This window comes from Ptychodera flava, chromosome 4 (genome assembly GCF_041260155.1).
Source record: "Ptychodera flava strain L36383 chromosome 4, AS_Pfla_20210202, whole genome shotgun sequence".
Taxonomy (NCBI): Eukaryota; Metazoa; Hemichordata; class Enteropneusta; family Ptychoderidae; genus Ptychodera; species Ptychodera flava.
The window spans coordinates 15,886,390-15,912,149 of NC_091931.1; the positions used below are offsets into that span (position 1 = coordinate 15,886,390).

Genomic DNA, 25,760 nt, shown 5'->3' on the forward strand with positions numbered 1-25,760 from the left:
ATCTACATGGTAATTCTCCACTGAATTCACATCCTAATGTTTTGTTAATGAATCCAGGGATGGTACACAGGTCCCAAAATAATTTTTTTACGGCTATAAGCTTTCATTTCAGCATTTCTTACGTCTGTTTACAGGAAGACATCAAGAGGTTGACACTTTTCATAATTTCATTGGCTTTTCTGCACCGTTTGTCAAAAGATAAAGAGCTAGACACAGCATAAATGTAATCTCATGTGACCTTTCACCTTTCAATGTCATGTTTAAGTGATTTTGCGGCATCGCAAATGCAACTGAGGTCTTGATCAGTGAAGATTGTAATGCTCTATTTATTGATAACCCGTGTAACCTCCGTCAAAAAATAGATTTAAATTGTATGAGAAACACAAAAATAAGATTCATGAAATTTCAGACTGCAGCAGTGCCTAAACGTTTCCAGACAGACAAATATGTTTATTTACATAGAAAAATGTCCATTCAGCAACAATGGCGGCCATGTTGATGGTCTATTTACATTGATAATTCATAGAGGGACCCCCTGTTCAAAACAAGACAGAGCCGGATCTGACTGGAGGTGCCTGGAAGCAGGAATGAACGAGATCAGGAGCTAGTTATCCGTGGCAAGGAATAAATCCATCTATTTTATCAACTCACCGTTTGCCTTGTGCACTTCAGTTCCGCCGACATAATACGCTCTGAACACTGTGGTGGGTTCTGCCTTCGGAGTAGGGAAGTCCACAACTGAGGAGAGAAAGATCTTTTGTAAGACGGGTTGTAGGTAGACAGCAGCCTGGGTACAGTACACGGCATTGAGATTGGGGTCCTCATCACAGGTGAGGCAGTTTTGATTCAAATCCGAGTCTGGGTTCATCACCGTCGAACACAGAGATGGGAAAGGCTCGACTCTAGCCATACCCAGACAGACTGAGCTTCACCGCAGACTGAGGACTCTGTGCGGATCGTTCAGGTTGAATACTAATGAAGGTCATTTGCGTGCAGGGGGAAATTTACAGCCTGTACATGACAGTGGTGCGTAATTACGTCTCTGAGCCAAACTCTCGGCTAGAGACGCTCAAAGACTCCACAAAAGAGAGAAAAAAAAAACACTGATGTTGTCTCGGAATAACTAATGAGATGAAAAGTGACAATAAAATATCTTCGTACATCTGTGCAAATCTTTCCCTATGCAAATACCATGGTAACGAAAAAGTAGTAAGTGCTCAAGACAGATTCCAGACAGTAATCCTACAGTACTGGCTATTAATTCTTCATTTTTGAATGATTAAATTGGCTGGGCATCTCATTAATCAATCATAAAATATGCAAGGACTCAATCTTTTTTTTACAGAAATTAAATCATAAATCAGAGAATTTTTTCCTCCCTCGTATGAGTTTGATGGAGCGGATGAAATACAAGTCAACTGATATCGTAATGAAGAGTCTTGATACAGGGAATTGCAAATATTGCAAAGTCATGTAAAAGTGACATTTTCAGCTCATCTCTAAGTTGATAGATTTGCATTGTAAAGGTGAACACTAAGGACACGAGATACTCCCATTAACAAACGACAGCCCGATTCCCCAGAGAGGCCGTAATGCATATCACTACAGCAGATAAGTTTCTACGGATAATAGGGGGAGAGTGATAACGTTTACGTGCTTTCACACGTACACTTCGCCGGGCTGCCTCAGTTTACTTTCCTCACACTTGTCACCTTCGCACCGGCACAAATTTGCTGTCATGCTGACTGGCACTGATTGAGAGTGCTGCTATAAAATTCAGTGCAAAAGAAAGCAGCGGGAGCCCCAACTCATGGGGCACCTTTTTATCTTTCTGCGATGCTGAGTATACTGCCCTCTTGTGGACAAACTGAAAACAAAAGTGCAATTGCCAAATCATATTCAAAGTGATTTTTTTTGCCATATTAGAAAGACATTTTTATAAGGGCTATTGAAAATTTGAGGAAAATTTTTCTGTCACTTTGTTCTTCAAGTATCATTATATTCCTACACATTTAGAGGGATGCAATTCATCTGAAAATGACAGCTTAAGAAACTGAAAAATCTCATAACCTACAGCATTTCTTTTGCCAATTCTCTGGTTCTGTTATGAGCATTTTTGATGAGACAGTTGCCAAGAGTTGCACAGGGATCGGATTATGCAAGTTTTTCCTGATAAAACTAAAAACAAAATGTGAACTAGCAGGATGAATCACAATGTATACTACGAGGATAAACACAATATACGTATATTATACAGATAATTGGAAAATTTTCACACAGTAGGTATGAAATAATTGCCCATTTCGATCAACAAGAAGACCAGGATTGGTGTACAAAGACCAAATTTGCATAGATACGTATGATATGTACGTATCATGCCCTTCTGATTATTGAAGTATTAGATATCTTGAAATCAGCACTCAGTAAAACCCCTTGACAGGGCTTGCGGGAATATTCTGTGTAACCGCAAACACGATTTTCTTTTTCACACTTTATGAAAAGTGACACATCGAAAAATTCAATTATTTTCTTCATTTGGATTTTTTGTACCGGCTAATCTGCAGCCGCTATGTTCCGTCACAGGCTGTCAGGGTGTCTAATGAAATCCATCACTTAGTCTGATGGGTCCTTCATATTTTTTAAACGGACCAAATGAAAGGGACGGAGAAGTCAAAATCGGATGAAGTGCACGATCCATGTCAGGTAGATCACACAAAGACCGTACCGCGATGGTGAAGCTTGATTCAATGACTTGAGACTGTTGGTATGATGTCTAGCGATCCATCACATTTTACAGAAAGGTTGAGTTGGCAGGCTGACAGTTGCAGGTTTTTTTGCTTTTTTTTAATAAGCAGAGACTGCTGGCACAGAATATTAAAGACACACGATCCAGACAAACCTAGACACTCAAATTTGATGGATTAGACAAAACAGCACCAATTGAAATAACTTTGCATCTACTGCAACATCTAGTCAGTCATTCCATCACTACAATTAGAATAATAATAGAAACCATCTTTTTTCAATGACCAATTCTGAATACAATTTGGCACACATTTCTCTAAATGTGTATTATTTCTGAATCTGAATCTGCTGCTAATGCGGTATTAGCATTTCAACTACCAATCTGGTTAGTCCACACTGTGTCTGCTGCATGCAATTTCTTTAAGTGCATTTCTACTTTACATTTTTCAAAGATAAAATTCAGCTGTAAAAAGTCCAGTCAAAGCAGAAACGATTATAACAGTAAGTGCATGACTTCAAATTATAAGAGAATCAACATCCTTACGACACATTTCCATATACATGCAATGTTAAATACATTCTCTGCAGGTCTTCCAGTCTTTCATTTCTTTTGACAAAATTTTATCTGTGTGTGTTCTGTACACTTCTTCAAAGATATTATTCACTGACATAACAGATATGGTTGAATCAAAACTATTGAAACTAAGCTTATAACTTCCAAATCAAAGGGAGAGTTAGTGTAGAGACATTGGCAAATCTAGAAAGTTAGGGCTACGAATTAGAATTGGCTTTGTGCTCAACGATATGGGATGAAAAATTAAAGTCCTTTGTTCGGTAACTTGAGAAACAAATTCACAGCTATCAAAACCAATATACATTGATTCAACATAACACCATCAACCACAAAAGTCAAAACCGACTGTCACACAAAAATGATACTTAAAGTTTTGTTAACAGACCACCATATGACACAGTGAGTCTCTTACCTTGAGTTGGTAAAGATTCTATCTTCTCTAAATCTCGCTTGGTTGTCACCGGGCGCGCTGATTGTGGGATATGGGTGGTGTGAGGGTGCACGACCTGTCCCTGTGTCACCATGGAGATGGCGTTGGTTTTCCTCCTCTCGGTCATCACCTTGGAGCAGATTTCGTGCAGGGCGTTGGCAATAGCCTTGGCCGGGATGTCGCATCGGAAGACATGGCACTTGAATTTCTTACTTCCTTTGTCCTTGGCGACATAGGCAAAATCCCTGCAAGCAGATGGAAGACGGAAAAAAAGGTGAGTACAATTGCTGCATTGTCCATCTCTGACTTCATAAAAGCATCGTTTAAAACATGGAAATGACATATACTATTTCTACCAACTGCTATATTTCCTGAAAGAATCCTGGAATAGTCGCATATAAAATATTCCGAGAAAGAAAGTACGCAATACATGTATGTATCATGTTTGCCGTGAGGTTCATCGCTCACAGTAGAATACTAACTTAGGACATATACACAATCAAAATACATCATGCATTGTAACTGGCACAGAATGCTAACTCTTTGTGTTGACCGAATGGTCATAAAGTGAGTGTTTTATGTTCAATATAAAATGTCGTGCAACCTGCCGATATTTCATAACACCTGCACTTTTGGCCTTCATTTCGCTGATGAAACTACCGAGTTATCTCAGCAATGATGTGTCGATGAATGTGTGGGGACAGTCTATTGGGAACATCAAACACACTTGATACACCAGGGATCATGGAGAATACTGTATTTTCAGCAGTAAGACGCTGGAGAGATTTTGGTAGAGCGGCAAAATTAGCCATACACTACAACAGTCTGTGCATTAACATCTGTATTTACAGATCGGTAGTCCCACACAATGTGGTTTTTTTACAAACGCCTACATTCAACTTCAAGGCTGGGGCTTAAAAATGTCAATAAGCCATCACCACAGAGTCAATAGTCAACTTGATTAGCTTAATAGATGGCTTATAGAGTAGTTTTCATCTAACGTTAAGAAGGCCTAGCATCAAGGTGTTTCAAGGAAAATGCCCTCCAAACCCAGACATACTTTTGGGAGAAAAAAGAAGTTAAACAAACAAGCATTTTTTGCTTTTCTCCACTGCTGAAAAGCTGATGATACTGCGCCGAAACAAAATCTTCCCGCTCCATCATCCGGTTGCCATGGTGACTCAATGGAGATAAAAGCTAAATAAACTGAGAAGGGTATTCAATTTGTGATTTTTTTTCCTTTTCATTATAAAAGGGTCTGAAAAGAGAGAGGTGTAAATCTAAACCAGGAAGGAAAGATGGATAAAATCCATGAGCAGCAATCGTCTTGAAAGGTGCCGAAAAGGTTACATGTTTGTGACTTGGGGGTGGATAAACACAGCCCTGGAGGCAGTCACTCAGTCACTGGTATTATAGTCCTCACTTCAAAGGGGAAATGAAAGCCATGCAAAGTGGGTAAGCTGTTGATGGCATACAGTTTCTGACAATTAAAGCTGGGATCATCACGCTGGAAGGTGTCCAGGTGTTGTCAGTTGGTGAAACACTGGAGCTGCTATAAGTGGTGCATACAGTTGCAAAAATTCATGTGAGCTTGACGTTGACTTGACCATTACAGGTACACACTGTGATTGCAGATTCATGTGGTGTTATAGCCAGGGCTGACACACAGAATTTACTAACTTGATTCACTGCATTACAGTGGCTTGCAACCGCTGAGCTACCCTGCAGGCTATATGCAGATTCTCGCTTCATTTGTTATTCATGTATTTCCCCTTTCATTTCCTGCCTTTATCTGGGATCACAACTTTTTTTCTCAGTAATCAGTTTGCCGGCTTGTCTTACTCAACAAACCGATCCGCAAACACACACGGCAAGTTGCTAGATGGACACACAGTCACACATCCACACGTGCCCGGATGACAGAAAATAGCCCAGCACAAAATATCTTGACCTAAAATTAAATCTGCCCTGATTACTCAAGAAAGTCGACAGACTGTCTTGGTGCTGTCTAGACAGTTTATAGAGAGAGAAAAAAATTTCTCAATTCTGAAGCTAGCTCAGGGCACCGCAATCTGCATTAATAATCCAATTCTACATCATAGCCACGATGTACCATGACCTATTCACAATTTGTGTAGATGTTTATCTATGGGCATTTGCAGATAAAACACTAATCAAATGTAACTTCAGGCTCGGCTTTTTATTTCCGAACCACATTTCATTACCTGGACAGCATTTGAATTCCCTGTTCTATGCCCAAACCCAGTATCGTTGAGGTCTTGAAAAAATAAAATTCAGATGGGAAAACTTGTCTTCGGAGTATAAAAGACGGAAAAGGTGTAATTTGAAGTTTTTATTGAGTAAGGCTCATCAACGTTGCATATTGAGAATTCTGATGTCAATGCAGAAATAAAAGGGTTTGCTTTTCTGTTTTGGTGATCAGTGTCATGGCCACTCATTTCTTCCATTAGAAGGGAATCTCTTTATCTTGTACTGTTAGCCCCTGAGATCTGAATTCTCAAATCAACAGAGACAACAACGTGCATTACAGTCCATTTGACAAACTCTCCTGCCCACAACCAATATCACATAGTCTATCCTCCTCCTGCTGCTGCTCGGATGGACATCAATTTTATCAGAATTTTTCATTAGAATATTAGCCACGTTTGCCGTAAAACACAGTTGAAATAAAGAATTCTTTAGACACTGTAAAGACACACTGTTTAGAAACTTAGATGGGAATTTCAGCAGACACTGAAAAATGTATTTGGTAAAATTACAAGCAAATTCACCATTCATGTAAAGGTCAACAGAAATGAAATGAAGATTGTTCACAATAAATAGAGCTTTCAAATCATTAACAAACAAAAGAGATGGAATTTATTAGGATTTTCAACCACAGCAACACAAAGATTCAATTCCTTCAAGTCTCTGCAATGACGATGAACAGAGCCAAGGAAACCGTGAAAAATCTTGAATTTTGAAACTGTTTCCATTTGAGTGCATGGTACTATTGAAATAGGTACAATTCTATGACTTGCATTTTCTATGCAGTGATCAATATTCTAAAACAATGGTTGGACCTGCAGATGATTATAGATAAAAAATAAAATAAAATTAGAATATGAAACAAGGTTTTAGTGTCTAATCACAGACCCTTTGGCTTTGGAAATATGACACATGCTCCAATCTGAAAAGAATAAACCACCGGATAATGCCCATGGTGACATATTGTGAGCCAGAAAAATATGCAAATTAGCAAACTAGCTGAAGGAGCCTGTTTGATTAATCGTTACACAATAACCTTTTCACACACCTGCCCTCCGAAATTGCTTTACCTCAATCATCAAAACACACAGACACCCATCATGTCTGATGCTTATCTGTCAGATGCAAAAAACCTTACCAGGCTCCTGATATATGTATTCATCTTGAGCAGCTATGAGTAACTGACAATTTTTTGTCTGTGTGTCTGCGTGTCCTGAAATCACCTTTTAAAATGCTAGACCCTCTATCAATGTCTAACCTGGATCAGGTGGAATCCCCGCTGCGCCGTACGCAAATTAATCGGTGAGCACCACAGGATGTGGGCAATTTGCACCTCGGCTGCTGGGAAAGCTGGGAGATTGATGGCCGGAGCCTGTCACAGGGGCTGCCTGGCCAAGACCCCATCCATCATAATCATGCAAATAAGGGACAGGAGAATGCCACAGTGTTGATAGATTCACGAGGGTTTAGGAAGGGGCCTGACCAGAATACATGCTAATTGCATTTCACATTCATCAGGGAATATCACTATGCACATCAAGAGTGCTGATATGGACATTTTATGTTAATTGCGGGAGGGAGTAGGGGGTGTACACAGACTGATGTATCTACACTGTAACAGTAGTATTCAATAAACCATGAGTTTTATAAAACCAGTAGAAGTGAATTCAAGCTACCCTTCTGATAAACAGCTGCCCTGCAGAAGTTTACATCTTTTTTTTCCTTGAGAAGTTTGACTTTTGTTATTTATTTTCACTGCCTCGAGATACATCACAATGTAGAGCTACTTGGAAAGTTACGACGCAGGAAGCGGGAGAAAATCCACCCGGTAGGACACTTCCATGATAAATTAAGCAGGGTTACGAGAGTTCAGGAAATAAGAAAAGAGACGAGGCAAATTCTTAACTGCTGATGACGTCACTGTCCAAGCAGATGGATGGGCTGTGCCTGCACTGAAGACCCCTTCCGTAAAGTTATGCTTCGGTACGGGGGAAACAGAACAGCAGAAAAAAAAGAAAGTCTATTTTTTGATGAATAACCCAGACACTGAGGGCATTAACTCTCAGACACAGGATGATGAATCTAGCTGGCCATTAACAACTTGATCCTGGCTAACAGTGCGGGCAATGTGATTGAGACACAACACGCATTTAAAGGCAGAGAAAGTGAGAGAATTTTTTTTTTCCCCTCCTTCAGAAAATGTTAAGCTCTCTTGGGATGGGACAGCCACTTACTGAGTCCAACACAAAACCATGCTAAAACCTTGAGTTCAAAAATATGATTATATGAATCAGACAGTGGATACTGCACGCTGTACTTTGCATGTCAAACCAGACACTGACAATGAGTTGGGGCCTCATAGGGTTAACTTATGCAATATATCACAAGTACATATTTCTGTGAGTGTCTATGAGTGTCTGTGAGTCTACATATGTGTATGTGTATGTGCACATGTGTGTGTATGTGTGTATATACATACATATCATATTAACATATTCTATATCTATCAATATCTATCTTGGGACTAATACACTAATAATTGCACAAAAAACATCTGCATTGGCTAATATGTCATTGATAAAATTCACAAAGCGATGCATTAACATCAATTAGAGGAACAACAATGGCACCTGAGTTAGTTTTGACGGCTTAAATGAATTGATGCCTAGCAGCTCTGAAAGCTTGTTTGTTATCTGTTACGTACACCTCTGTGCTAATGGATCATTCTCCAGGAAATCATATCTGTGCCGTCCATCTTAATTGTGACTAAACTCTCGGCTAATTTCATGGCAAATATTGTTTGACAGTGGGGGGATCCAGGACTTCAAATAGAGAGCCCCCCTTCTGATATCACTGATCAAAACTGAGACTGATAAATGAGGGAGGCAGCTGACGACAGCTGTGATGCTCATACCAAAATGATCTTATCATAAAATGCATTTGAACATCAGGGGAATCTATATAGTTGATTTGATAGCAAGCGGGGAAAATAAAGAAAGAAATGCCACAGTTGTGAAATCTGTATTGGCATGCGTACAGAATGTATCCCCAAAGGAGTCTTTCTTAGAGTTACAATGTTGGTGGCGTTTTGATGTTTGACTCTAGTGGTGACCGAATCATTACAATTTTACTGGACAGTTTCTCTGAAACTCTATATGGCATTGTATCACAAATTTTTGATGAAACTAGTTGAGATGTGCTGTTTGCATAGCATTCTCTGGGCAGTCAACCAATACGCTTTGACTTGTATTGCAGTGTGTATATTCAGTAAGGTCATGAGAGCATTTTCAGTTTAGGATCCGTGCTGCTTTAGGAAATTTTTTTACTGCCATTGATGATAAGTAAATGTGACTTGCTCTCTGACATACCTAACATTCTTGTGTTTTTTTCAATAGGTTTTGCAGTTGTGTAAAGATTTCCATCTGTACGTGTAGAATACACTGTGTAATTACTTCTCAAGAGAGATGTTGAACTGGACACTTTCTATCACACACACTCACACACATACACAGATAAAGAGTTGCCACACTCAACACACCTTAAATTATCTACAAGGACAAAAATAGAATTTGCTAATGCAACTGTTGAGAACAAGTAGAGCAGAAACACAAACATGCCACAGTACACATAGCTATAGAATATTCAAAATTAGTTTTACCTTTCCCTGTTGTATTGTAAGAGATGACACAGGATGAAGCAAGAATAATGACAGAAAATGTGATATTATGTTAGTTGAAATGTGAAGACACGAGGGTTACACAGAACAACACAGTCACAGAGCTGAGGATATCACCTTAACAAATGTGATGATGCTAAATGCAAATTACTTTCAAATATGACAATGATAGGAAACACGGACAGCTGGCTCTGGGCATGGTAGAGAGGCACAGCCACTCACTATACACATACTTAACCTATAACCATAGCACAGCACCTGAGACATTTTGATATGAATACAAGTTGGATATTTTCATTGCATCCATCTTCACACTCACTCATACAGTTCTAAATATCACACATGAATGTAGCATATTTGTATAAAATACACAAACGATGGCTTTCACCATGGCAACTTTTAAGATCGTTGAAAGCAATGCTCAGAGTGCTAGCATTGATAACTGAAGTCAAAACCAGCTTTCCCCATGACATTTTATGGCAGCTTTTCTCTATGAATAATGTTTTTTTTTCTGATTTAAGACTTTTATGTTCATTAATTTATTATTATTTATTTGTTTATTCAATATTTGGACATCCATCTTTACATCAATTTGTGTAAACACATTCGTATTATAAGAAAGAAAATTTGGATGACAAACCTTTCATTTCTATTTTACTTAGTGCATATAATATGAACACAGGCTGTTAAATATCATATCACATGAAGCAGTGACGACCATATGCAATGTTTAACACTCAAAGGATGCGTTAAACTAGCAATTACAAAAATAATTTTCTCATTATTTATACAAATTTGGCCTGAAAGAACTGATTAGTTTTCTCCGTCTCAAATTTAGTTAAGCAGTTTACCGGAGAATTTAGTTGTTTTCTTCATGTCCCGCGACAGTGTTTAATGGGCAAGGCAAAAAGCTTTACTCTTTACCATATATGGTGCTCAGAGCCCACACCCCATTTGAATATGTAACAAGCCACCACAGCCAATCACATAATATGTCACTTTCGCATACATTAATAACTTATGCTGAAAAATAAGCGGACAGAAACTGGGTAAAGTATTCTCTACATTGCCGGGTTTTTTTTAACTTTAATGAACATAAAGTACAGACTTGTATGTCAAATACAGAGGGAAAGATTCAGTAGCTTGATCAATCCTGCAGTGCATGCCATTAATATCTCCTTTAGCTCGATACCATTTAACCCGGCCATCTACCTTTCCTACATGTACTAGAAACAGTAGTATCTGATAGACCTTTGAAACACTCAAACCGTCACACATCAAGGAAGAGATTTTTTCCCTCTCTTTCCCTCTTATTGTGTTCACCTTTTCACTGGACCATGAAATTACCTGGTTTAACAAAAAAATTGCCTTTTGGAATGACTGGAAACGTCCTTTGAATGAGTGTGAGGCAACTCTAGAACTTGTTCCTTTCAATAATAAATGTTATCTGTGGAAAAAAAAAATCACTACATAATTCCAGAGTTCCCTACAGGGCTGGGGCAGAGAAAATGTTATCTATTGCTGACAGTCTGAGCAGGACTGCATGTATTCATGTGCCTCATGGGCAGACAGTTCTGAAAGAACAGCAATCATGAACCGAGCTAGCTAGGATTTCCTGTACTTGCGTCTTCCTAAAAGATATACATGACGAAAAATAAAATAGCATTCTCATATCCTTTTTTATCACAGTTTCTCAAAAGCTTTATTTATCCACTTGAATTTTATGTGATAGCTCTTCTGTAGATGCCCATTCGGAATCAAACATTGTATCAGATCACAAAATCGATTAATTTTATTGTACATTTGATGGTTCCATTTCACTTTGCTGTCTTACAGTCTTTCTGTATCACACATGCCTGTGTTCTTATCCACATTTCTTTCCCGAAGCAATAAGCCAATTAATCAGCGGCGTTTTACTTCTTACCCGATTACTTATTCTCTGTTTGCGACTCAGTTGAATTAAAATCCGTCCAAAGATCTCAAGCGAGTGTGTGCATGTGTGTGTGTGTGTGATTTTCAAAGAGGAACGTGCCAAACTGGGCCTTTTCCCAATTTCAGGCTTTGTCGTGAATTTTAAAGCCACCGGCAATACTTACAAGAAGTCTGAGGACGTGATTAGAAGAATATTTTTCCGTGCTGTGATCTGCGGCTACAAAACACTGAAGGGGAGGAACCTAACCCCTGCAATCTTTCCTGTTTCATTTGATTGATTTTACGACAGGAGAAGAGAAAACACGCTTTCAGCCTTGTCTCAATATAAACACTCAGCTAATGAAGGGTTTCAAAATGGAATTTCAATTGAAACATCGCTGAAAAGGATATCAAAGCTGTTGAAAGGAAGTCAAATATTACACTTTAAGTTAATAATTTCCAGTTTATCCATTACTGGTAATATCTGGGGAGGAGAGTCGTTGGTAATTCTCCGCAGTTTTTTTTTTTCACGCGGGAGACACGTATTGACATTTCAAGCACTTAACTACTCCTTTTCTTTTCTCTGTCGTGGTCGTCACTGCGAATTTATGTTGCCTCGCACAAACATGAGAAAAGAGACAGTTTTTCAAATTTGCCAATCAAAGAAAACACACGCAGAGATGTGACTCCATTTTCTTGTTAATCAAGTCGGCAGGCCAGCAAGCAGAAATTCACTGGATTTATTGCGTCAAGCTTCCCAGACACTGCTGATGTGCGGTGACTGCTAAACACTCTGTCTGACAAAACCCTTGATGAATTCCCTCGTTTGGGCTGCCTGGCGTTCCAAAGGTACAGTTGGACATAATTACCAATCTTATTCCCTGACTGACTGGAATGGTAATTTCACACAACCCGTTGAAAAACATTTTTTTTTTCCTAAACCTGTGGGCGTAACAAATAACAGCAGCAATGCACAACTCTCACTATACATGTTTTTTTCAAATGCCCATGTCTGGTTTTAAATCAGTGGTTATTGCTCTACAATATTTAGTTACAATCAGCATCCATTTCTTTACTAAACCGATCTGGGTTGCCTGAGAGTTACATCAACAGGTCTTTTGATCAATTAAAGATTTCAATTCCTACACAAACAGCTTCTTGCCGCCAATAATTAGAAAGGTTGAATAACAGACTCTGTAGAGTGGACGCGGTGATCTGACAATATTTTGCAGTAATTATTATCTATTACATTTTTTTTACACATTCTTTACCTCATATTATAACACTCCATCAGACACCTGTACTCTGCTTAATGAACATGAACAAAACTTAAACCTTCCTGATTAGAAACATTAAACATATTATTTGACAATTATCAAAATCAGCTAAAGATCAGCTAAACCCAGATACAGTGTAAAGATTAACTCTTGCATTATTTTAATATTTTTTGTCTCAACTTTTGAAATGATTTATAGAACTACTGATCAATTTCTTGCTGACAAATTAATTTCACATTTAATTGCGATGCATGATAATGAGCGTGTTTTTGAGAAATATTTATCATGATATTAGTTTCGTATGACAAGAAGAGATGCTGCCTTCAAAGCTGGGACAGTTGCTGAAATTTCACCTTCAAAAGATATAATTTTGACTGCAGGTATGCCGTGCAGACTGATAATGATACATGCACAAAAATATACAAAAACACCTAACCCATGAGGGCAGCATTTCTCAGGCGTTTCATTGATCTTTCAAGTTGCAATGGTGACAGACAGCCATTGTGAATATTGCCAGACGGGAATGAAAGCCTTATGGGTGGTTCCGAGCGGCGTTCTGTCTGCGAAGCGGCATACAGCATTCAATACGGCACACACCACTAACACGCATGAATTCACACATCAGACATCAGCCCCATGATTTTGTGATGGTATCCGACAGAACTACAGCATGTGGTGATTGCCCGATTACTTTGTATCAGTGTGGACTAAAAAAAATCCATAGAGACAGCCATGACTGTACATCATCTGCAGCACACAGCAAAACTGGCCACAAAAAAACCTGGAAGTTTGCATCGCTTGATCACAACTCATACAATTTAACAAAGAGTGACAGACAAAAAAGACTGCAAATTTGCAATTCTTCACAAACACACACAAATACATACAAACTGAATTTGTAACACTAAACATGGATGCTGACAACACAAATTGAAAGGAAACCACCATTTTTTAAAACTTTCATTATAACAAGTACCAATTAGATAAAGAAACAACTATTTTAATAAATCCTTGTCTCACCTTCCATTGTCTCTACCGACGCCCCACACTCTGATTTCACACACTGGTTGTGAGTTGAGCACGCTACCATCTGAAACATCGACTAGTTTTAAGAAGTCTTCCTCTAGAACCATGTACATGTCTTTGCCCTAGGAGAATCAAAATTAAAAAAAATATTGCAATTTTTATCCATCCAAACAAGATGCTATTAAAATTACAAGATAAAACTTGTCTGCATCTGTGTCAGGTACACGTTATATTTATTATTGGAAATTCACTCTTTCCACCACTGGGAATAATTTCAAACTTCTAGGTAAAGTGACAGCTAACTAAATATTTATTCATTTTTTTCCTGGTGAAAGAATCATGATAAATTATCATGGCTGTGAGAACCTTGTGATTCTTTCACTCTGTGTACAACAATGCAAAGTCTTTGATATTACACAATTTAACACTAAAATGTGACACAAAGGGACTGGTAAACTGTCCAGAGCTGTTGACAAGCGACCTAGCGGCCGATATAGCTCCGCTGTGTTTATGTAGAGAGTAACTATTTTTGACACATGTTGATGAAGAAGGTGGAAATCTTTGATAGCTCAATGCAATGGCCAGAAAAAAGTGGCTAAAATAAGCTGCAAAAATACACAATTTCATCATACTTTGAATATATCACATCGGATCATCCCTAAGAACATGTCAACCAAAGCTATCCGATGAGTAGTTTTTTGAGAATGAAATTTTCTGACCAAAAATGGCAACATTGCCCCAAAAATACAAAATTACAGATTTCATCAGAAATTCAATATATATTACTTAGCTCATCTGTAGAAACCTGTATACCAAATTTCAAAGCTATCAGAACAGTACTTTTTGAGAAACACACTTTTTGACCAAAAATGGCAAAAATTGCCCCAAAATTATAAAATTACTGATTTCATCATAATTTCAATAAATATCATTAAGGTGATCTGTAGGAACCTGTATACCTAATTGCAAAGCTATCAGATGAGTAGTTTTGGAAATACACATTTTTTGACCAAAAATGGCAAAAATTGCCCCAAAATTACAAAATTGCAGATTTCATCATAATTTCAATAAATATCATTAAGTTTATCTGTAGGAACCTGTATACCAAATTTCAAAGCTATCAGATGAGCAGTTTTGGAAATACACATTTTTTGACCAAAAATGGCAAAATTGCCCCAAAAATACAAAATTACAGATTTCATCAGAAATTCAATAAATATTGTTTAGTTCATCTGTAGGAACCTGTATACCAAATTTCAAAACTATCAGACCAGTACTTTTTGAAAAAAACATTTTTTGACTAAAAATGGCAAAAATTGTCTTAAAAATGCAAATTTGCATATTTCTGCACAATTTGAAGAAATCTGAAATAGATCATCCCTAGGGACATATGTACCAAATATCAAAGCTATCTGATTTGTAGTTTTGAAGAAGAAGATTTTTAAAGATATTTTTACCAAAATGACAAAAATTGCCTTAAAAATACAAATATGCAAATTTCACCACAATTTGAACAAAGCTGACTGTAGTCACCCTAAGTAAACTGCATATTAAATTTAAAAGCAATCGGACAAGCGGTTTCAGAGAAGAAGATTTTTTTACCAAAAACAGCAGAAAATGCCCCAAAAATACAAATATGCAAATATCACCACAATTTGAACAAACTTAAGTGAGGTCACCCCAAGTGAATTGCATATAAAATTTCAAAGCAATTGGACTTGCGGTTTCAGAGAAGAAGGCAATTGTTGACGGACGACGACGGACGACGACGGACGACGACGACGGACGACGGACGACGACAGACAACGACGGAAAATCAACCTATTTGATAAGCTCCGCGTCGCTGACAGCGAGCTAAAAAGGCAGACAACTGCACTTTTAATCTACTTCCATGTCATTAATTGGTTATGAATACGTTTGCCGTTTGCTGCCTCTGTGAGTGTGTGACATTTTGGCTATCCCATAAGTCATCAAAACTGTGGACAGATCTTTCAGCACATGAAAGTTTAATTCTCCGTGTTGTGACGGGAACTTCAGTCTGTATGTCTACCCAGATGCTCTAGTCTAAAGCATTCTCTGCTGAGCGGGACACACAGACAGTGGGTGCGGTCACTCCCAGCTAACAGGTGGATTGTTGATTGAAACTCTGGACAGAAGTTTGCCATCTTTACAAAACAAATTGCAAACCTGAAACTATACTCTACATCCTTGTCTTTTCCTTTGTTGTCACAATCTGTAATCCCCAAAGTATCTCTCTCTCTCTCCTCTTCCCTCTGTCTGTCTGTCAGTCTGGCATTGTCCGTGCCCATTTCTATCTGTCCATCTGCCTATCAAGTATCATTCTGTCTGTACCAATTTCTATCTGTCTATCTGTTTATCATTCTGTTCCTGCTCGTTTCTGTCTGTCTGTTTGTCCCTCTGTCTCTTATTGTCTCTGCCCATTTGTCTGTCTGTGTCGGTCTCTCTGTTTCTGTCTCTGTCTCAGTCTCTCCCCCTCCAAGAAAACAAACCTCATCTCTTCAGTTACTAAACACTCACCTCTCCCCAAATACCAGCAGTGTCTCTGATGTCATTTTTTCTGTAGGAGAGTTGTCTGATGCAGTTATTTACAGCCACACTGCTCTTTCCCGGCGACAGGTCCACCTCATCCATTTCAACCCAACCGAGAGAACGCACATGGAATCTGATACTCTATGGAAGCAAAACGTGCAGAGAAGCTAATAATGCCATGATATTTGATAACTTTGGTGCATTTCGTTTTAAATATTAAGACAATTTACTTGATCATTAGCAAGATCTGAGACCGAATATCACAAAGCTAAATATAGACACAAATTCGTGTTTCTGTAAAAAATTCACTGTTTACTCGCATAGGACAATTAGCAATGCAATCAACGTGTAAGATCAAACAATCAGTTCTATCAACATGCTGGAGATGTCAACGTTTGACACTCAGCCTTTTATCATGCACACACTCATCCTTTTATCATGCACAACATCACGACAGCTTGCTTGTTTGACGTTTAGTCTTTATGAGATATCTGATCCGCGGGTTACACTCCAAGAGATATCTGTGACTTTCGGTCTTCTTGGGATATACCTGCTTGTGTTTTTTTAATGTCATCGGTTTTGCTCAGAGACACCTACACACTTTCACGAAGCGAAAAACAATCCCTATTACTGTAGTACATTTAGTGTCCTGGACCATTTTACAGCTGATGGGGACCTTTTTTCCTCAAGCAGAAGGGTAGTTTCAAGGAAATATGAAATACTGAGAGTAATTAAAAAGACACCTTGTGGGGAGAAATCATTGTTTTTTTCAGCCAGGCTTATCGGCCATCAAACATCTATCGTGACTCACCTTTCTTCCGGCATGACTTGGGCTCTGATGTGGCTTGCCGGACGCAATGTTGAGAGACGCATATCTCAGAGTAGACTCTTGGAACTCTTTCAGACTGGAATCTGGATCAGAGTTAGTACCACCGCCAGGCTGACCGACACGCAGATGTGAGTAGTTCTGAAATGAAAATGAGAAAATATAAAAGTTTGATAAAATACACGGCCATTCTGTGTTTGTTCACTTTTTCTTAAGTTTTATCAAACCTCATATTTTCAAAAAGTTCATTCATTTTGCCATGCACAACACTCAGCTATAACTCACTTATTTGCAATGAACCTGACGGCAAAACCCATAAAACATCAGCCTGAGTGTGCATGCACTATTCAAACTCAGTGGAGACAAAAACACAACACCATCTAAATTCAAATCTGGGGAATCTCATTTTATTCAAAACTCACACACCCAATTCCTTTTCGATTGAGTTATGTAAAGGGTCATTTCACAATGTCGCCATTGTCAGCTATCTAATTATTCAGTAGTGCCATCATCTCAAGGGGTACATGTAAATATTCATGAGGCAAACTCATTATGTATGCAGATAGTACTTTTAATATTTATCACCTGAGAGGGCAGTTGTTTAAATATTCATGAGATGGTGGCTGCAGCACATTACTTTTTTACAACAGAGTTCTGCACAGCACACCTGACCATGAAATATAGCTGTGTATCCAGCTATAAAAAATATATATATTTTTCCCACGGGGAGTTTATTCATATTCTGTCTACTTAACCCTAAAACGTACATATAAAGCTACACTTGTGTAACTGTACAGCTTTGCACTTCAGAAACACTCATTGGTATGGTACAAGCTTAGAACACGCAGTCTCACACATGCTGTAATAATTCTATCTCTATCACGGTACAATTGATGAATACTCTCGTGCGCATCCAGTGAGAAAAATCTAAAATGACTTCCTTGATGCGAAAATGTCTAGCTGATTGGTATGCGGAGTGGGTAACCTGCCCGCAGACGATAAGGACAATATGCAGTAGAGCAATGCAACATGCAGAAACGCACTCGCTTGTAAAATGTCATTTGAACAGTTGCAGCTGAACTGAATGGTGATTTCACATTCCAGATTCCAGGGTACAGAAAAGAAGACTTTAGTTCCTGGTTTTATTGGACTTACGACGACGTGACTGGCAAAACAACTCCTGATTGTCACTCAACCTGCCGAAGGGAACGCAAGGTCATGTCTTACCTTGCTTTAAAACGCCTATTCACCCAAAACACTTCAGTTTTACAATTGTTCGTACTAAGAGTTACTTTTCTGTATGAAGTGCCTGAGAGTGAAAATACCGACAGCTGCAAATAACTCGTGTAATGCTTGTTCCTTCTCTACTGTACATATTCATTTCTGCGGAATAAAGAGCTCTAACACGTACATAAAACTGGCTAGGTCATGACCACACTTCTGTCTGTGCTATCAGGGAACTTTGCTAACCAAACTACGTTCTGTGATTGACAGAGGAAGTATACTGTTGAGTGCAGACTCATTTTGAAGAACAAAAGTGGGGGTGAGGGGTGTCCTTGTTTTATGTCATGTACTAGTCCATCTAAGGATCACATTTCACAAGATCCAAATTTTTTCTTGGGCATGAGGTTAAAAAAAATCACCTTTTGGGTCTTGGAGTTCTGAAGTCTTGACTCTTAAAAAAGCAATCAATATTCCGTGAAAAGGTAACGCTGCTTCAACAGTGTGTAGTAACAGCTGTTTTGAACTGAACTGTCACTTCTTTTCACTCTGATATTTTGATTGACAGCATGTTCATCTTCACTGACTATATGTATGCACGTTGTGAAAAAGAACTTCACCAAGCACTGTTCATGTATATTCAGTGCAGCGGCAAAAAAACCGACAAATACTACCTCTGGTTTCAACATCAACCATTCACGTTTCAAACATCAAATTTGCAGTAACTACACCTAGCAGCATCTGATGAGCGCCTGCCTGGAAGTACAGAACAGTTTGCACCAATGTGATACAAGTGAGCAATGTGATACAATGTGTTAATTACCATGGTCACGACAGCACACTATAAGTTTAGGACACGATGAATAGCCATGATTGTGATCGTAGGAGTTTTACTAAATATAGCCTTATGCACATGACAGCTGCTGTTACCATAAATTTGGATAAATTTGGCCTCTTATCACCTGTGTTTATTGCTGCAGTTTGTATTCCGATACCCTGATGTGTGGTTTGTATAGTTTCAATCAAAACATTGACAGTAACACAGTTCTCATGTCGCCATTTCCCAAAAGAGTTATTCCCAAGGTCTCATAAAAAATTCCAGAAAAATACTTGTATTTTCATATTAATGGCACCACTGTGACAGTATGAGGAATAAGCATATTCACAACATAGCATCAAAAAATGCGCACAGAACTACTACTTGAACAACCAGAGCGACGGTTCAATACCCTGAACACCGTGGAGTGAACTTTATAAAAGTCCAATGCCATTGGATAATAGACTGTACTTGAGGGCACACCATGGCTGCTTTTCCAATCTAGTGAAATACAGCCTGCCGATAATCAATTTGAGTGTTTGCCCACACTGTGCTCTGTGCAAGTATCATCTGAACTCACCAACAGATGACTTGAAGGAAACATTTCAGGATTATATTATTTATTGAGTACGTCAACCAGATACATCTTTGATTGGGCTTCAGTCAGGCCCATCACGTCTGGAATTTGATTTCACAGTATACGTCTGCGGCAAATGTATGCAGTTTCTATTTCAAGTCAACTGAAATTCACTGGAGTTTTACGAAGGTTTGCTTCTGATTTCGAGCAGACTTTCTCCATGAGATAGCCCACAAATGAAAATTTCTACAGCTTCATGAAGATCTCTTTCAGGTTTTGTGCAGAATGTTTTTGAAAGTCGCTTCCTACATGTATCTGAGTCATTTTCTTTTTTCTCCTTCACCTCGCTCTTGCATTAATTCTGTTACCCATCCAATCAGAGATGATTGTGCCACAGATAACTGTCCCCCAAATTTGGACTCGTAGTGTTGTACAGCTCGTTCGTCATCAACTTATCAACACAGCATCAACACCACCTGAGACAAACAAGATATAATACTACGCTGTTGGGGGGAATTATAACCAATATGTGTGCTTTTTAAATCGTGCCGACGAGTTGAGATCCATGTGACTACACGATGGGAAAGGAAAACATGCTCTGAAAACTCAGAATCATGGACACACATCGCTGGGTCTTTGGGACATATTGATCTGTGGTCTAAGACAAACAAACTGACAGACGCATCTGCTGAGCTTTACGCAAAAACATTTTGTTCTAATTCAAGAAGAATAATGCGGCTTGCACGTAGGTAATAGTCTCATCGACAGATAGGTGATTATTTTTGTCAAGAATCAATGCACGGTTTTGAAGACACACAGTTTGGATTGCACGGATTTACAGAGGAGAATTCAAAGGAGGAAATCTGTCCAGACACTATTTACTCTACTATCGATCAGGGCCACATTGCTACACATCAGACAGAAAATTCGCTAAACTCAAACTGACAAGCCTAATCCAATGAGCGGTTTCATTGTACGAAAGACATAGGAATACCCACAAACACGGCAGGAGTTGTGTCGCGGAAATTGGTATGCATCAGTGGCTGGGTTAATTCCAGTACGGTCCCGGCATTAAAGTTTGGCGCCTAACTAAATTGCTAAATTTGAGCACGCATTGCCGCCGTCTGCCATGGGATTTCCTCAGCCCTCCCTTTGACATCATCACTCCAACACTACACAGCAGCGGGTTCAGCCAATTGACTGGCAAAGCCAAATCAAATAAGTCTTACTGGATCCCACGGGTCAATATCTGAAGGGCCCTTAGCATTGTAATTCTGCCATAATTTTCAAAATATAGTTATTCTATTCGGCCATGTCTGAGGACTCTCAAGTGAGGAATCCACTCAATTGTCTGAGCTCATTACGAAAGAACTGATACCGTTGGCTTCCCCATTTCAGGTTCCCCCCCCCCTCCCCCTCTCATTATATATTTTGTAACTGAGGTCACTTTGGAGTTGACACGAGGGAAATCTTTGTGTTTTCAATCCCCGGTGACTTCAACTGCCAAATGAGTACACCGTGTTCTTCAAAATGACACATTTCAAACAATGTCAATTGAAACATGTAATAGCAAGCTGCCATTAAAATGTACACACTTTGCTGCCCAAGTACCTAATCTTCCCTGTTTAGCGTACAGCAAGATTAACTGCCTCATTCTAAATATAGCAATTAAATACAAACGATGCATGTTACTATCGAGAAATGAAAGATTTTTGTTTAAATATACTGGAAGAGCAAGGGGGGGGGGACAATCACCTGGTAAATTGATTTGCTAGCAATAAAACTCAGAGTAGATTTTGCAGCGATGGGGTTTTGGAGAGCAACTTGAGGCAGAATGATACGAGAACTGATTATCAATAGTGTCTGTGTCTACAGAGACATATGCAAACAGTCAGAGTAATGAAGTAGATGGATTTTTTCAACGAGCCCGGCCTCTCTAGAAGATCTATACCCTGTCTCAGTGATTCCGAGAAGGGAATTAACTCTCCTGTACTTAATCACAGGATATTCTAATTGATCACCTTGATATTATTACCTGGTTATTTCAATACTCTGCTGCATTTTAATAATGTTCTTTTTGTTCTGTATTGCTCTTGAACTTATGTGCCAACAATGACACTGAGAGAATGATCTGCAACGACCACGTTTAGGACTACGAAATGTCATATATCGCATTTCGCGAAGAAAGTTCTGAATATACTTCGGTAATAGCGATTCCAAGTTGCACATATTCAGAACAGAGAGTATACCGGTACGGGTTGATCCAAATTGCCCATGCATCTGGAAGCAACATTAGCCGCTGAAGGAATTTTTATGATGCTCTCTGCATTCAAAAACGAGTGGGTGAATAAGGCTGGTACTTGAAAAGGTCACGAGAGGGCCAGGCAAAGGTCACACCCTGTGAACATAACTCACTGCAACATTGCAACGGGACTGCATGTCCATCAAACATTGGTCAGACTATACCACTGTACATCATAAACGTCTGGCAATTCTCTACGGAAAACAGGGGAAAAAAGTATATCACCAATGAATGGGTGCTAGAAGCTCCCATAACTGCTAGTAAAATAGACTTTTTGAGGAGTATAATAACTGACTGACATATCACTGATGTCTGCACTGGTTATTCCAGAGTTTTTTGCACTGGCATTTTGTGTAAATGTCTGCATGGGTCTACATTTCAGATGCATGAAATACTGACGAAACTAATCTTTCTTCCAAAAATTCACAACTTATCATCGGAACTAATCTTTCTTCCAAAAAGTCACAACTTATCATCCTGCTTGAATAGAGTAATTCACTTACATGTGCCAAGGGGAGCTCCTGAACATACGACCAAGTCCCCCATTGTGTGATTTTGCTCACAAATTTCAGAATCCTTTGAGAATTTTGAGGTGGCGTACAAACATTACACATCTTGATTGATGCTGCACGACGCCTCATGGTACATTTAGGGTTGAATGCAGAAAGATCATTCTCCCGCAGATTACAGTATTCATGATCAGCTTGAAGAAATCTTTTTACGCTAGCTGTGCCATTCTACTTCAACACTACCTAGGGATACACAAATTCAACTGCAACTGCTTGAAGGAATCCACCATTTCTTCTCATCTATCTAAGGGAGGGGTCACTCAATTTCATTTCAACGACGTGAAATTCCAAAATCATTTTATTTTTCAATATAGCAGACCTACTGCTAGTGTGTTATTAGCCTGTTAGGTGAAGTAAGACCTACCACCTGCTTCCCACGAGAGAAAGAAAATGTATATCACCGATGGACCTAGATGTGATCACAATGGAAGCAGGATTTGCTTCCGGTAGTATGAAAATACCACATCTTTTCCAAACAGACTGATTTCTTGATTACAGTTTCTGCATGCTGTGACTGGGGCAATATGTTCACGCTTGCCTGGCTGTGTCAATTTCTGTAGCTTTCTATTATCTTCATAATTTTCTCCGCCTAACTGCTCGGCTGGATCCGCTGACAGCCCTCAGTGGCTAGCAGTGAATTGAAACACCCCCAAAGCCGACATACCGGTAGTCAGCAAATTTTTTTCAAGTCAAATTCTATGGAAAATTTTCCACATGAATTAAAGTCTACACTTTGTACCTGTTATCTCCAAAATACGGTACTTGCAATGCAAGCACTGTACATGTGTCCCACTCTTTCCTCAGTGTCTGAGTGGAATGTTCTACCCATTGAGGGGAGCTCTATTCTTAACTCCGTATCGGCCCCTAAAACCCTATAACCATTTCTCCTAAATTTTATTGCAAAATGTAATCAGGGATTCTGTAACCTGGGCTGAACCCTAATTAGTATTCAGATCTGCCCCGCTACATGCAGGGCAAAGATTAAATCAACAGCTATGGATGGAAAATGTCAGAAGTTAAGGCAATCAAGCAAAGGTAGAAGATGTAATCCTGTTAACACAGCTCACACAATTCATCTAGCCCGGCAACCACGCACCGCAGAGTACTCTGCTGTGAATATATGGAAATTGATAGTCACAGGGTGTGAGGTTGTATGTATGATACGGTGTCTCTGAATTTTTCTCACAGTTGAATTGCTGTCACGGAAGAAATGTGCAGGATTTCTTTTGACTCAAAAATGGAATGAAACACACTCTCAAACTCAGAATCATACAAAAATGAATTTATGCGAACTTTGCCTTTGTTTGTTGGTGCATAGACAGTAGAGAAACTACTGTCTACGGTTGGTGTTCCTTTCTGCTTACACTTCAGCCAGTCACTTTAAATTGCAGTGAACAACATAATTCTGACACAGACTTTCAAATTACGAGCTTTTGCAGATCATTTTTTTTGAAACTCATCTTTGTACTAAAAGTTCTCTTTGCTAATCGGAGACACTTGTCTGCTAACCGTTGCATGACGGTGAGCAACAGCAAAGCTTCTGAAGATGAGACACCTGTAGAGACAAGGCCACAAACAGGCACAGTCATGCGGTCTCTTTTGTTTGGTTTTGTTTATATTTGTTGCCAGGGGCAACATGATGATGACTCTACTACGGTGTATCATGTCATGTCTTGCACTTTGTTTTCACGGATGAAAACTGTCTGGCCTCTCTTTGTTTTCCACCCGTACACCTGCTGAGTCATATCATAATATCTGGCAAAAAAAAAACTTTTCCAGCTGCCTTTATTTATTTACATTTTTTGTCCGAGTTGGAATGACTCAGCACTGCCCTGCCATGAATCAGCCTCTTCAAAATTTCTGATCACATAGACCGACCTCCTTTTCCAATGCCAATATTGAATGACAAAGTTCAAAAATATCTGTATATTTCAACCCTTCTCCCTTTCGTAGTTGTCTTTTGTTCTTGAGGGATTTCACAAACAAACCCTGAGATAATTCATCAGAGCCATCTATTAGCACACGTGGGCAAACAATTACATGGCCACACCAAAAAACCTGACAGACACAAAGAATCTAAATGTCCCTCTCTGAATCACTGAATTGGATTCTGAAGACGCGATCAAGACAGGTGAAGAATGCTTAACGTGGCCAAGATAGTCATCACCTGCTTTAATTAAAATGCAAATTTTTGACATCCTGTGCGGCTACACGGAAAAATAATTGATTAGCAGTTCATATCTTCAGAATCAAATTACGATTCTCGTAATCTTCAAATTCTCTGTGAAAGTGTCTCACTCTTTTTCCTTTGGAGTGAAATTTAATCCAAAGAGACTGTGATATGACAATAACTGGTACCAGTAGGTCTTTCTTGTCTACTATCCACATTTCAGCATGGCAAACAACTGCATACCACGGCTATGCAACTTAACTGTAGGGCGTTCACCATACAGTTAGTAGAATCACAGTATCAATTATTCATTTCATTTTCACAGGGGGGACTTTTTGCCAAAGTTCTCATGTAAATATTAATTGCTTTAGAAAAAATTGCTAAAAGGAAAGTTATCAATTGCTTTAGAAAAAATAGCTAAAAGGGAAGTTATCAAAGTCCATCTTTCATATACTGTCTCTACAGTTATTTTTTTCCCCCACAATGGGTCAAATGCTGCATTGGGAACTGAACTAGGGGTTAACGCTGTTAGAATTTTATTGATATTTCAGCGGCAGCTATCTGCTTGAGAAGTTAACAAATGTCACTGACGAAAACGAAAAAATCAATTTGAGGATGAAGATGGACGATATGCCAATACTACAGAGGCCTGGATGACGTACATTGACGGTGTCTTGGCTGTAAAACTTGTTAAAATCATAAAATGCTTGGCATTTCCTGTATCCCTGATGCTAACAAGACATGTTAATGCAGCATTTCCTTGCACGTTATGAATATCAATGATGCTTTCAAGCAGACAGCATAACCCTGCCCACACTGTG

General features: G+C 38.9%; 1 protein-coding gene across 4 annotated transcripts in view; it reads right to left on the bottom strand.

The window, feature by feature from the left end:
• LOC139131002 (amyloid beta precursor protein binding family B member 2-like) overlaps positions 1 to 25,760 on the bottom strand; it is a 154,935-nt gene that overhangs the window by 9,529 nt on the left and 119,646 nt on the right. For all 4 annotated transcript variants that reach the window (XM_070696893.1, XM_070696895.1, XM_070696894.1 and 1 more), the window contains 5 exons: positions 17,269 to 17,424; positions 16,446 to 16,598; positions 13,902 to 14,029; positions 3,732 to 3,994; positions 652 to 738 (listed from right to left, as the gene is read on the bottom strand). In XM_070696893.1, coding sequence (XP_070552994.1) covers positions 652 to 738; positions 3,732 to 3,994; positions 13,902 to 14,029; positions 16,446 to 16,598; positions 17,269 to 17,424 — 787 coding nt within the window. The remainder of the gene's footprint in view (positions 1 to 651; positions 739 to 3,731; positions 3,995 to 13,901; positions 14,030 to 16,445; positions 16,599 to 17,268; positions 17,425 to 25,760) is intronic.